This window comes from Aquarana catesbeiana, linkage group LG04 (assembly GCF_042186555.1).
Source record: "Aquarana catesbeiana isolate 2022-GZ linkage group LG04, ASM4218655v1, whole genome shotgun sequence".
In the NCBI taxonomy this organism is placed as follows: domain Eukaryota; kingdom Metazoa; phylum Chordata; class Amphibia; order Anura; family Ranidae; genus Aquarana; species Aquarana catesbeiana.
This window is the reverse complement of record NC_133327.1, coordinates 245,535,271-245,547,288: the sequence shown is the minus strand read 5'-3', so window position 1 is coordinate 245,547,288 and position 12,018 is coordinate 245,535,271. Positions and strand designations below refer to the sequence as shown.

General features: G+C 40.6%; 1 protein-coding gene across 2 annotated transcripts in view; it reads right to left on the bottom strand.

Moving 5' to 3' along the window:
- Positions 1-12,018, bottom strand: part of ATP13A3 (ATPase 13A3) — a 201,863-nt gene that overhangs the window by 23,522 nt on the left and 166,323 nt on the right. For both annotated transcript variants that reach the window (XM_073626350.1, XM_073626351.1), the window contains exons 21-24: positions 8,770-8,942; positions 6,225-6,347; positions 6,070-6,149; positions 5,281-5,323 (exon numbers count right to left, since the gene is read on the bottom strand). In XM_073626350.1, the coding sequence (XP_073482451.1) occupies positions 5,281-5,323; positions 6,070-6,149; positions 6,225-6,347; positions 8,770-8,942 (419 nt within the window). The remainder of the gene's footprint in view (positions 1-5,280; positions 5,324-6,069; positions 6,150-6,224; positions 6,348-8,769; positions 8,943-12,018) is intronic.

Below are 12,018 nucleotides of genomic sequence, written 5' to 3'. Positions count from 1 at the left end.
GACCTGTCACGGCCCATGCTATTACAGGGGGTGTTGTTTATCACTTGTAAAAGCAATAAAGTTAATGGAAAAAAAAAAAGTTAAAGTTAGCGTTAAAATGTTTTTTTTTTTAAATACATTTTTTATTTTACTTTTTTAAAGCATCCCTGTTCCCCCGCACTAATGCGAACACACACATAGGTCCCACACGCATATATATGAGGTGAGCGCACCACACGTGAGGCATCGATGCAAATGTCAGAGCGAGAGCAATAATTATAGTACCAGACCTCCTGTGTAACTCTAAACTAGTAACTTGTAAAGGCTTTTAAAGCATTGCCTATGGAGATTTTTTAGGTACCGTAATTAGGCACCGTTCCATAGGTGGATGCAATTTTAAAGCATGACATGTTTGGTATCTATTTACTTGGCGTAACATCATCTTTTATATTCTAACAAACAATTGGGTATTAGATTGTGTCGCGTTTTTGTGCATTAAAATCCATTACCATGTATTTTTTCCAAAAGATTTGCGTTTAAAAAAAAATGTTGCGCAAATATCGTGTGACATTAAAAAATGCAATACATACCATCTTATTCTCTAGGGCCGTTGCAAATAATAATAAAAAAAAATGTATAATGTTTGGGGTTCTAAATCGCTTTGTAGCAAAAAAAAAAAAAAAAAAAAAAATTGTTTTTTTTTACATGTAGGAAAGGAATGCCAGAATTGGCCCAGACTGGAAGCGGTTAAAGGTAAGAATACCTTTTAGCAAAATTGTCAGGGGTTTATTCAAATATAAGACGGTTAGATCCACTGTTGGTACCATACATTTCACAGTAAACTCTTGTTTCTATAGGATAAAGTTTTGTGATGATTGCAAGGGCAGGCATTGTAGAAGCCAACACTAGAAGATGGATAAAGGGAGGAGCCTGGCAGAGTATACCTCCGGACAGAACTGGTTGTATTAAAGCCATTAGTTGTCTGAGGAATTGTGCTATGAATGCAGAAAATTCCTCTGCAGACAATTACCGCTGTGTGTCGATATATAGGCAGCTTTGGATGCAGGAACAGGTGCTATGAGAAGTTCCTTCTCCAGTGGTAGGGAAGACTGGGCACTCTGAGCTTTGGTCCAGCTCCCTTATTCTAGGATTTCGCCATATTGCTACAAGTGAGTGTTATTTTACCTGTGGTAGACTCACAAAGCAGGGTGCAGAATACAGGATAAGCGTGTCCTGTACCAAATTTCTTTAGGGAAAGAGGGCAGACAGCACGTCTAATCAAGGTTGTAAGGAAAAATGCGGTAAAACGCATGCATGAACTGTATTGCAATACTTGGTCATCCACCTCAGCCTAAGCTCCAAGTGGTTAGGTTTTAGCACCAAGTTTGAAAAGTTTACACAAATGTGAAATGCATTCTAATCATGTCGGTTATGACAGCAACAGTTAGACTTCAGGGAAAACTTTTCTAACCCTTCTATGCCACTGGTCCCTATAAAGGGATCAGATTTTGCTCGTTATTGTGAGCAAACCTCTGAAGGGGTCTTCAAGGACTGGTATCCACTGCACCCTGAGGCTGACTAAAACATACTGTAGTGCCAAAGTGAGCACCAATGCAGGATCCAGTGCCCAAAGCTTCATTACAGGCTGCCCCCACAAAGTAAGGTTCCATCTGGGCATGGTTCCCCAGATTTTACCAGGGTAGCACTGAAACGGATCTACTGTTTCTAATGTAATATACAGTAAAACCTTGGATTGAGAGTAACTTGGTTTAAGAGTGTTTTGCAAACAGTGTTTTGTTTTAATAATTTTTGACTTGATATACAAGCAATGTCTTGATATACAAGTAGCGTCACGGCACAACTGACTATTAACCACTTCAGCCCCGGAAGAATTTACCCTCTTCCTGACCAGGCCCTTTTTTGCAATAAGGCACTGCATCACTTTAACTGACAATTGCGCGGTCATGCGACGTTGTACCCTAACAAAATTTTTCCCACAAATTGAGCTTTCTTTTGGTGGTATTTGATCATCTCTGCGGTTTTTAATTTTTGCGCTGTAAACAAAAAAAGGCGAACATTTTGAAAAAAAAGCGCAATATTTTTTACTTTTTGCTATAATAAATATCCCCAAAAAATATACAAAAAAAAAAAAAATCAAATTTCTTCCTCAGTTTAGGCTGATATGTATTCTACATATTTTTGGTAAAAAAAAAATTGCAATAAGCGTATATTGATTGGTTTGCGCAAAATTTATCGCGTCTACAATATAGCGGATAGATTTATGGCATTTTTATTAATTTTTTTTATTAGCAATGGTGGCGATCTGCGATTTTTATCGTGACTGCGACATTGCGGCGGACAGATCGGACACTTTTGACACTATTTTGGGACCACTGGCATTTATACTGCAATCAGTGCTATAAAAATGCACTGATTACTGTGTAAATGTCACTGGCAGGGAAGGGGTTAAACACTATGGGGCAATCAAGGTGTTAAGTGTGTTCCCTCAGTGTGTCCTAACTGTAGGGGGGTGGGCTCACTAGAACATGACAAAGATTACTGCTCCCGGTCACTGGGAGCAGTAGATCCCTGTCATGTTGCTAGGCAGAACAGGGAAATGCCTTGTTTACATAGGTGTCTCCCCCCGTTCTGCCTCTCCGTGTCATGATCGTGGGCCACCGGCGGACATAGAGTCCGTGGGACCCACGGGCACCCACTAGCCACCGATGACGCAGCGGCATACGGGTACGTTGTTTTGCGCACCGTGCCACTTTGCTGACGTATATCGGCGTGAGCCGGTCGGCAAGTGGTTAAAGACGAGGTGCCTCTAAGTGTAGAAATATGGTTACATTTAATGAAGGTACAACATTTAGACCCCTTTCACACTGGGGCATTTTTCAGGTGATTTTGGGCTAAAAATAGCGCCTGTAAAGCACCTGAAAAACGCCACCCCTGCAGCCCCAGTGTGTGAGCCCGAGTGCTTTCACACTGGGGCGGTGCGCTTGCAGGACATTAGAAAAAGTCCTGCAAGCAGCATCTTTCGGGCTGTGCGGGAGCAATGAATACACCGCTCTTCCACGCCCCTGCCATTGGACTCAATGGGCACCGCTGCCGAAGCGCCTGCAAATTGCTTCGGCAGCGGCACTTTTAACTCTTTATTCGGGGTTAAAAGCGCCCCACTAACGTCCGAAAAGTGCCGCTATTACAGCGGTAAATTTACCGCTAACGCCCCCCCCAACGAAAGCAGCCTTAGAAACTCACGTGATTGATGATTAAAACAGGCACATCCAAGTATGCAGGCATCCGGGGAAATCTGTCCACATAGAACGTCCTCTGCACCGCCATCGACATCATCCCTTCCACGCTGCGCTCCACAAGCGCTTTCAAAGCCTCGCTTTCAGATCGCTCTAATGCAGGGTAGTCTGCCCGGTAACAATTGCAGACTGACAGTGGTGAGAGCCGGTGGTGCGGAGGATGGTCTATGTGGACAGCTTTACCCCTGATGCCTGCATACTAAGATGTGCCTCTTTTAATCATCAACCATGTGAGATGCTTAATGTTGTACCTCCATTAAACGCAACCATGTTGCTACACTTAGACATGCTTCTCTTCTATACTCTGTAGCTCCTGCTAGATTTTGCTTTTAATCTGCTTGTAGAGGCTGCCATTTGTGGAGGGGCATTTTATGGTTACACAACCTGGTCACATTGTTATAATCTTTTTATATGGACTTTAAACTGAATGACTTATAAATAAATGGTTATGGAACAAATCATCTGAGTTTCCATTATTTCTTATGGGGAAATTTGCTTTGATATATGAGTGCTTAGTATTACAAGCATGTTTCCAGAACTAATTATGCTAATTAAAACCCAGGGTTTTACTGCATAGAACACAGTAAGGAGTTGATTGAAGATTCTGAATAGAAAATAACAATAAAGTTCAGAGAAACTTCCTCAGAGAAGAGGTCTATTACTTTTGGACACTAGCAAAAAACGAAGGGTTATAGGGGATGGTTTCAAGAGCTGCATTGCCAGTGTCGAATCACCTGAAGATATGAGCTTATAACCCATGATTTATGAATATTATGCCTGTGTCCTGTACTAGACAATTAAGATATAAATTAATCAAGTGTAAAGGAAAAATATCATTGTTTTTGGTGATTTTTTACAATGGAAAGGTCTAACTTGTTAGAAAACGTTAAAGTAAATCTGGCGCTAAAAAAAAAAAAAAAGGCAGATCCTACACTTGTAGGTTTGACTTCTGACATGATCTTAGTGTACTGGAATCTATGGGAGAATATGGAAGTGTATGCAAATAAAGGCCAACTACAAATTTTGCAAATAATAAATAAATGCATCCATATTTGCAGCAAAGAAATGTGCATTTGTTTTTTTGCAAATTAGTCTGTAAAGCGCTGCAGCTGGGACCAAGTCAATCACGAGTGCAGTGCAGAGATTCTTCCTCCAGTGACTTGTCCATACAGAGGTCTGGAATTTCAGCTACTGAGCTGGAGGAAGTGTCAACTGACTGAGCGCAGTAATTGCCACATTTGTGTTCCATTGAGAGCTACATATCTGTTTGTTACAGTGTAGCCAGATATGAATAACATAACTAAAAGGTGGAGCCTTGATGTGGGCACGGTGGCTTACACATATATTTACAAATGTGTGCAAACAAAACCCTCTATTTTTAAAGTGAATTGTTATACAGGACAATTTGATTGTTTTGCAGGCTGGCTAGTAAGTGTGCTGGGAAATCTTTTATTTGTTTGTGATGTGCGTTGCTCTTCCATGTGCACCTTACTGCAAAGGCTAGTTATAGGTTGGGCTGGATGTCACTTTTTTGTACAGTTGGTTAAATTGAGTGTGGGGATGCATTGGATGCCTTCAGCTGCCCCTGTGCTCTTGCTGGACCTCATGCGCGTCCCTGTGCCTTTGAGGGGTGGGCTCCCTACAGGCACACCTGCCCTTAATCTATTCACTGCTATATGTGCTCCAAACTTGGGAGACTGAAAATTATAGAGTTAGGACTGCAGTATACAGAGAAGCCTTGATGAGGGCACTGTGGCTTGTGCATATATTTGCAAATGTGTGCAAACAAAACCCTCTCTTCTTAACGTGAACGTTCAATGTGGTTGTTTTGCAGACTGGCTGGTAAGTGTGCTGGGAAATCTTTTGTTTGTTTAAAAGGTGGAGTTAGCTTTTAATTCTGTATTGATATATTTTATGTGGCTCCTTATGAAATAAATTTATCCTTCAATAAATGGATCACATTTTAGAAAAAAAAGTTTTTACTTACTCCACAATCATTCGCTCCGTCTCCACACATGCCAACATAGTAACTGTAAAACAAGCAAGAAATAGCTGTAGTATTTAATAATCATATGGATGTGAATTGCTGCAGACAAGGCAGAAAATGTCTGTTCAGAGCTGTATAAAGTCTCTTGCTCGTCATGTCTTACAAAGCTCAAGCATTATATCACACACCTTAGGGCTCATGCACACTGCAGCTCAAAAAAAAAAAGCTGCTTTTACAGACATTTGAGCTTTTATTTCGCTTGAAGAAGTTTGTGCTTTTTTGTGCTCTTTTGTGCGTTTTTATTGAGCTTCTTTGAGCATAAGTTTTTGTTTTGTTTTTTTTTTAAACAAAACACTACCCTGAGTAAATTTTTCCTTTTTTGTGTGTGTTTGAGATCCTTTCAGCTTTTTCCATGTGTTTTTGTGCCCTAGGCGTCTTTTATGCTCGAAAGCTCCTCTCAAAAACACGAGTTTGGTGGGTTTTTGCATATGCTTATAAACTCCTGAAAGAGCCAAAGTGTGCATGAACACATTGGCTAACACAGAGGGGAGTTTCCAGGCAAAAAAAAAGAGCTAAAAAAAAAAAAAGCTTCTTAGAGATGCAGTGTGCATGAGCCCCAATTTAGACAGCAGGTTGAATGGAAAAAAACAAACAAACAAAAAAAAAACCAAAGGGTTTGTTCGCTCCAAATACATTGGGGATAAACCTGCAGCTATTTCATGCAGTTCTATCATCTCTCCAGTGAATGAGGAATGACATAAATTGACAGTAGTAGGTTGCAGTACTTACTCAACATTCTGCAGTTCCTCCACCAACTGTGTCTTCTGATCAGGGGCCATCCTGGCAAACACTGTACCATGCAAAACCAGCTAGGAAAACACAAAACAATTAGGAAAACTGTACATACATTTGACTCCAATCTCTGAATATTACATGTGCCACACCTTTGGAACCAGGTCCTGAAAGTGTTCCAGAATTACTGAAAATGATTTCCCATTCATTGCAAAATGGTAATCAACCGTCAGATTCTCATCTAAACTGTCATTCACTGCTTTCATAGGAATAGCCTGAGAACAAAAGTGAGAGAAACCTTAAAATAATCACAACAGCAATCAATTACTAACAAAAGTGAATTGTTTGTATGCCACATGCACAGAGAACAAATAACTGGTGGCTATGGTTTAAATAAAACATTTATTTGTGACACATTTATAAATAACAGCAAAGTCAGGTACACTACAAAACAACCGTCGTCACACTGTCAACTGCATCCTCTTAAAAATTGTAGTACTGATTGACATCTCTTATGAGGCTGCAGTAAGTGTATAAATACAAAATGTTAATTTTGACTGCCGAGCATCCTTAATGAAGGTAATGTAATATTGTTATGTACAAGTGGAAAAGATGGACAATATAATCTTTGTTCACAACAAGCCTTATGCCGCGGACACACGACCGGACTTTACAGGATACTTGGTCCGGCGGACCGGAGTCCATCGGACAATTCGATCGTGTGTGGGCTCCAGCGGACTTTTTTTCCCCAAAAGTTCGACGGACCTAGAAATGAAACATGTTTCAAATCTTTCCGACGGACTCTAGTCCGGTCGAAAAGTCCGCTTATCTGTATGCTAGTCTGACGGACAAAAAACGACGCTAGGGCAGCTATTGGCTACTGGCTATGAACTTCCTTGTTTTAGTCCGGTCGTACGTCATCACGTACGAATCTTTCGGACTTTGGTTGATCGTGTGTAGGCAAGCCCGTTCATTCGGAAAGTCCGTCGAAAAGTCCGCCGGACCAAGTGTGCCGTAAAGTCCGCTCATGTGTACGCGGCATTAGGGCCAGTTCATACCATAGAAATGCAGTCCGGATGCATTCCAGATGCTTTTCTGCATGAGTGTTCTTGCCGCTTTTTTGATGCAGTCCAGTGCACACCCCCCCCCTTTTTAACCTTAAATAAGGACATGTGTGTTCCAGTGAATTTTTTATGCGTTTTACAGCATTCCAGTACAGTCCAGTGCAGGAAAAATGCAGCATTTTCAACTCTTTTTCTGGAACAGGAACACACTGGAACTGCAAATACTGATGTGAACTATGCCATTGAAAACCATATAACCTACTTTCCATGCATTTTTGATGCAGAAAAAAAACACACTGGACTGCATGTGGTGTGAGCTGGCCCTTAAATCATTTACATTTTACATTTACCATTCCCTCAATGGACTAGAAAACAAAACAGATTTTCTGCCTGGGTATCAACTCAGGTATACACCCAAATAAATAGCATGTAAATAGCTAATGCAGTTATAAAACAAGTAATTCATGAATAAGGATCTACAAATATGGAAGATAATTCAATTATGAGTGAGACCATAAAAAAAAAAAAAACACAGAAAATACCACTATTAATTGGGAAAGACAGTGTTTTCTACAGTATATGAAATGACATAAAAACCCAGAAAGACAGGTAGAGCACAAGCAAATCCAGTTGAGCTTAAATAGGGACTTTGTGAAAGAGATTAAGCAGCTCATTTGTCAACAATTCCCGAGTCCATTTCCAGAATGAGTAGAGGCATTCTGAGACTAGCTGAGCAGGTAGCCATTTCCTGCCACTGGAAATCAACATCAGTGTTACATATTTTAGAATGGACCCAGATATCTAATGAATTCATGACTTTGGAGACCCTAGTAGTTGCCGTAAGTAATGACCCTGAAAAGACCTGCTCCCTATAGACATGTTGGCAAGCTCACAGGGACTTAGATTCTTTTTGTGCCCCCAACTTATCTCCCTTCCAGAACAACTTCATTTTAGCCTCTGTCCTTTTATTCCAATGGAATTCCGAAGACCCAAGATTCTCCCCCAATGGCTGCTGTGTGCTTACACTTTCTAATAACCCTACTCAGGTTTACGCTTTCTTATAATGATTTTTTTTTTCTAATGCCAATAATAACCTAAGAAAACATGATTGTCATAACTTTTTTCTTCCCTTCCCTACAGTCTTCGACTCATTTTTCTCCTCCCTTCCCGAGTCCACCCTCTATGCATATAAGGAAGGGTAACTAATCTTAACCACACAAAAAAGGCTCATGATAAAAAATATACACAGGGAACAAGACTATAGTGAATGTACAACATATAGAGTAAGCCCAAAACACAAGGGTGCATGGAATACTCTGCTTGTATTGTACCAATAAAGTGTATTGGTAAAGTCCAGGAGGCGGCAAAGGCCAAAGTGACCATTGAGGGGAGACTGATCACAAGAGACTATGATGTGCAGCAATACAATTTCCACAGGACTTGTTCTGTCTTTCTGTTTATTTATATATATATATATATATATATACACATACACATACATATATACACCCCCCCCCCTTTTTTGATTCATAATGACCCATTTTTCTTTTTGGGCAATTTTGTTAATTAGATCATTTCCTCTACACGAGTGAAAATGTAAGTTCCTGTCAATGAACTGGAGTTTAGGACTCACCTCTGAGTTAATTGCATTTAAATTGCTCCTTGGCATGGTGTCTGCATAGTGCCAGTTAATTGTGGCAGCCTGGCCATCCTTTGGAGGTAGTGCTTCTGCTACAATAACTTTATCATGAGGTAGAATCATTCCACAGTCCCGGGCAACAGAAATTGCAGTTAACATGTTGTCTCCTGTAAAAGAAGTAAGTACAAGTAGCCCATAAATACACTGCTGTGCAGTCATTAAATGTGAATTTTACCTTATGCCCTTCTATTTCAAAAATCATCTCCACTCTGTAATGCATAGGTTGTTAGTGATTGTAAAGTTATAATTTTTTTAATTAAAATAATAAGCATCTTCTATTTAACTGCTCTGTGCAATGGTATTGCATAGAGTGGCTCCGAACTTCATCTTTTGGGGTCCCTGGCCAGCACTCTTAGCTCCTTCTCCCATCCAAGTGCCTCCACAACAAGCTGCTTGCCATGGGGGCACTCAAGTGGGCTCGATCCCCAGCTGGGCTGTGTGTGTCTATTAAAGTAAACAGTGTGGCCTGGCCCTGTCCCCTCCACACAGGATTTGCTGCCTGGCTGAGTCCCTGTGGAGGAGAGAGAGAGCGAGCAGCACTGATGCTCTCAAGCACAGGAGCTGGATCAAGATAGGACATAAGTAATTAAGGGGAGGGAGGCGGAGCATCAAATGTTTTTTTTTTTTTGCCTTAATGCAGAGAATGCCTTAGGGTGAAAAAAAAAAACTCCCTAAAGCTGATTTCAATGTTTCCTGTCACTTTAGTTTGTTTGGACCAAGCTGCTCCAAACAAACTATTTCCTTTACTAAATACTTTACTGGCTCTATGCACTGTATGTACATATGGTACATAGCACTGGGTTCCGGCTGTGAGACAGACTTCCTGTTCTAAACCCGGAACAATGCAGAGACAGTCAGAGGCGCTCAGCCATTCATAAGCAGTGTTGTATGCTTAGAATGAATACAGTTCCCTCTGCTTGGCTGAGTCGGAGGGGTGGGCTGACGACGTCACGCTCCTCAACTCAGCCAATCAGAAGAAGCTTTGTATTTATTCACAGAATACAAAGCTGCCTATGAATGGCTAAGCGCCGCTCAGACTATTTTGTTCCAGTTGTGAGATGGGAGGTCTCTGTCTCACAACTGAAACCCAGCAATGTGCACTGTATGTAGCTGAAGCTATATGCAGTTTATACAATGCTTAGAGCCAAGCAGCACTTAGACCCCTTTCACACTGGAGGCGTTTTTCAGGTGCTTTAGTGCCAAAAATAGCACCTGTAAAGCGCCTGAAAAATGCCTCATCTGTAATCCCAGGGTGAAAGCCAGAGTGTTTTCACACTGGGACAATGTGCTGGCAGGTTGTCAAAAAAAGTCCTGCAAGCAGCTTCTTTGAGGCGCTTTGGGAGTGGTGTAATCACCGCTCCTAAAGCATCCCTGCCCATTGAAATCAAAGGGCAGCACCTACAAAGTGCCTTGGCGCTTTTAATCCTTTATTATCGTTTTAGAGGCGCTTTTTTGGCACTAGCGGGGCGCTTTTAACCACCTAGCGACCGAAAAGCGCCTCTAAATCGACGGTAAAGCGCTGCTAGAACTAGCGACGCTTTACCGCCGACACCTCGCGCTTTCAGTGTGAAAGGGTTCTTAGTGAAGGAAATAGTTTGTTTGGACCACCTTGGTCCAAACTAACTATTTAAAGTTACAGGAAACATGGAAATCAGCTTTAAAACTTTAAAAACACTTTAAGCACCTTCACTGGTAAATGATGAATGCACTCAGTAGGAGCTAATCAACAACCGATTTAAAGTGTAATTAAAAGGAAAAACACTTTTTTAAAAAAAAATAGAATTAGGGAGGGTTATAACCCATCAGATTTTTTTGTGGCATGTGTCCCACTGGGGAGGTTTCCCTTTACTTCCTGTCCCATAGCTAAAACAGGAAGTGAAAGAAAATCCTTCCAAAGTATCCTGCCAAAGTGGGATTTTCTTTTACCTTCACTGATAATGGTTAACGGGACAAATAGAGAGGGGAAATCTCCCGAAAGGGAACACAGAAAGCAATACAAACTGACAGGGGTTCGAATCCCTCTCCATTCTGTCTAAAACAAAAAAAAATTTTGCCTTTAGTGACATCAACTACTGGTGGGCGAGGGGTTATCACTCCAACTCACACTGGTAAACACAGAAGCCTAATTTTATTCCAGGTGTAATGCCAGGATAAAGTCAGCATTGCAGCATAAGGATATGACCTGGTATAAATAAAATATAATAAGCATGTACTTCTTGCGGCGTCTAATTTTTCCAGACATGTAGTTATGCATGATACAAGATATGCAGCAATTGGGTTAATTACTAATAGGAAATACAGCAATTTTGCAGACATACCACTGACTAAGGTGTCAACTCTCTTGTTGCTTAAACCTGTCTATAACCAAAATAAAAGATAAAAAAAAGGAAATAAACTTCTGATCAAACTTTTTCACGCTTTTGCAGTCTTCAGAATTTCCTAGAGCAGTGAAAGGTATACTTCGAAAAATGCATGTCACTGCTCTTTATTAAGAATGCATGTCAAATGTTGTATGTTGGATTTCTCCAATAATTCAGAGTCCACTGCAGCAAGTACCACAAACAAAATGGCTATTGACAGCCACATCAAGTGCAAGTACTGTTGGAGAAAGGGCACTTTCCTGATTACCCATGTGGTTTATATTGACTAAGAACAGTTTATTCAGTTTTTTTGTGTTAAACATGCACTCATCTACGAGGAGCAGTGTCAGAGGTATCACAGAGTACTACTGAATGAGACACTGTTTATGGCTAGGAAAGCTATTGCACTCAAATGGATTCAACCAAACTCGCCATTTGTTCATAAGTGAATAAAGATGATAAACCAAATGCTGCCATATGAAAAAAACTTGCGTATAAGCATAGAGGGTTCCCTACAAAATATAATAAAATTTGGGATGTGTGGTGTGCATCTACCCTCACCATAGAAGTCTATTGCCACGGGGTACTGTATGCTAAATGGTAGGACTTGGAGTTCTTAGTGTTGATTCCCAATACCCAGGGAAATAATGGTGAATCATTTTATGCTTTCTATCTTTTATTTTGTGATCCAAGCAGGCTATAAATATGTTCTCAAATAACCTGGTACATGTCAGTTCAAATGTATTTTATTTGCTAAGGTGCTCATGTTAAGCATTATGTTGCATCCACTAATGTAATGCATATCCATTAATAAAAAGTGTTT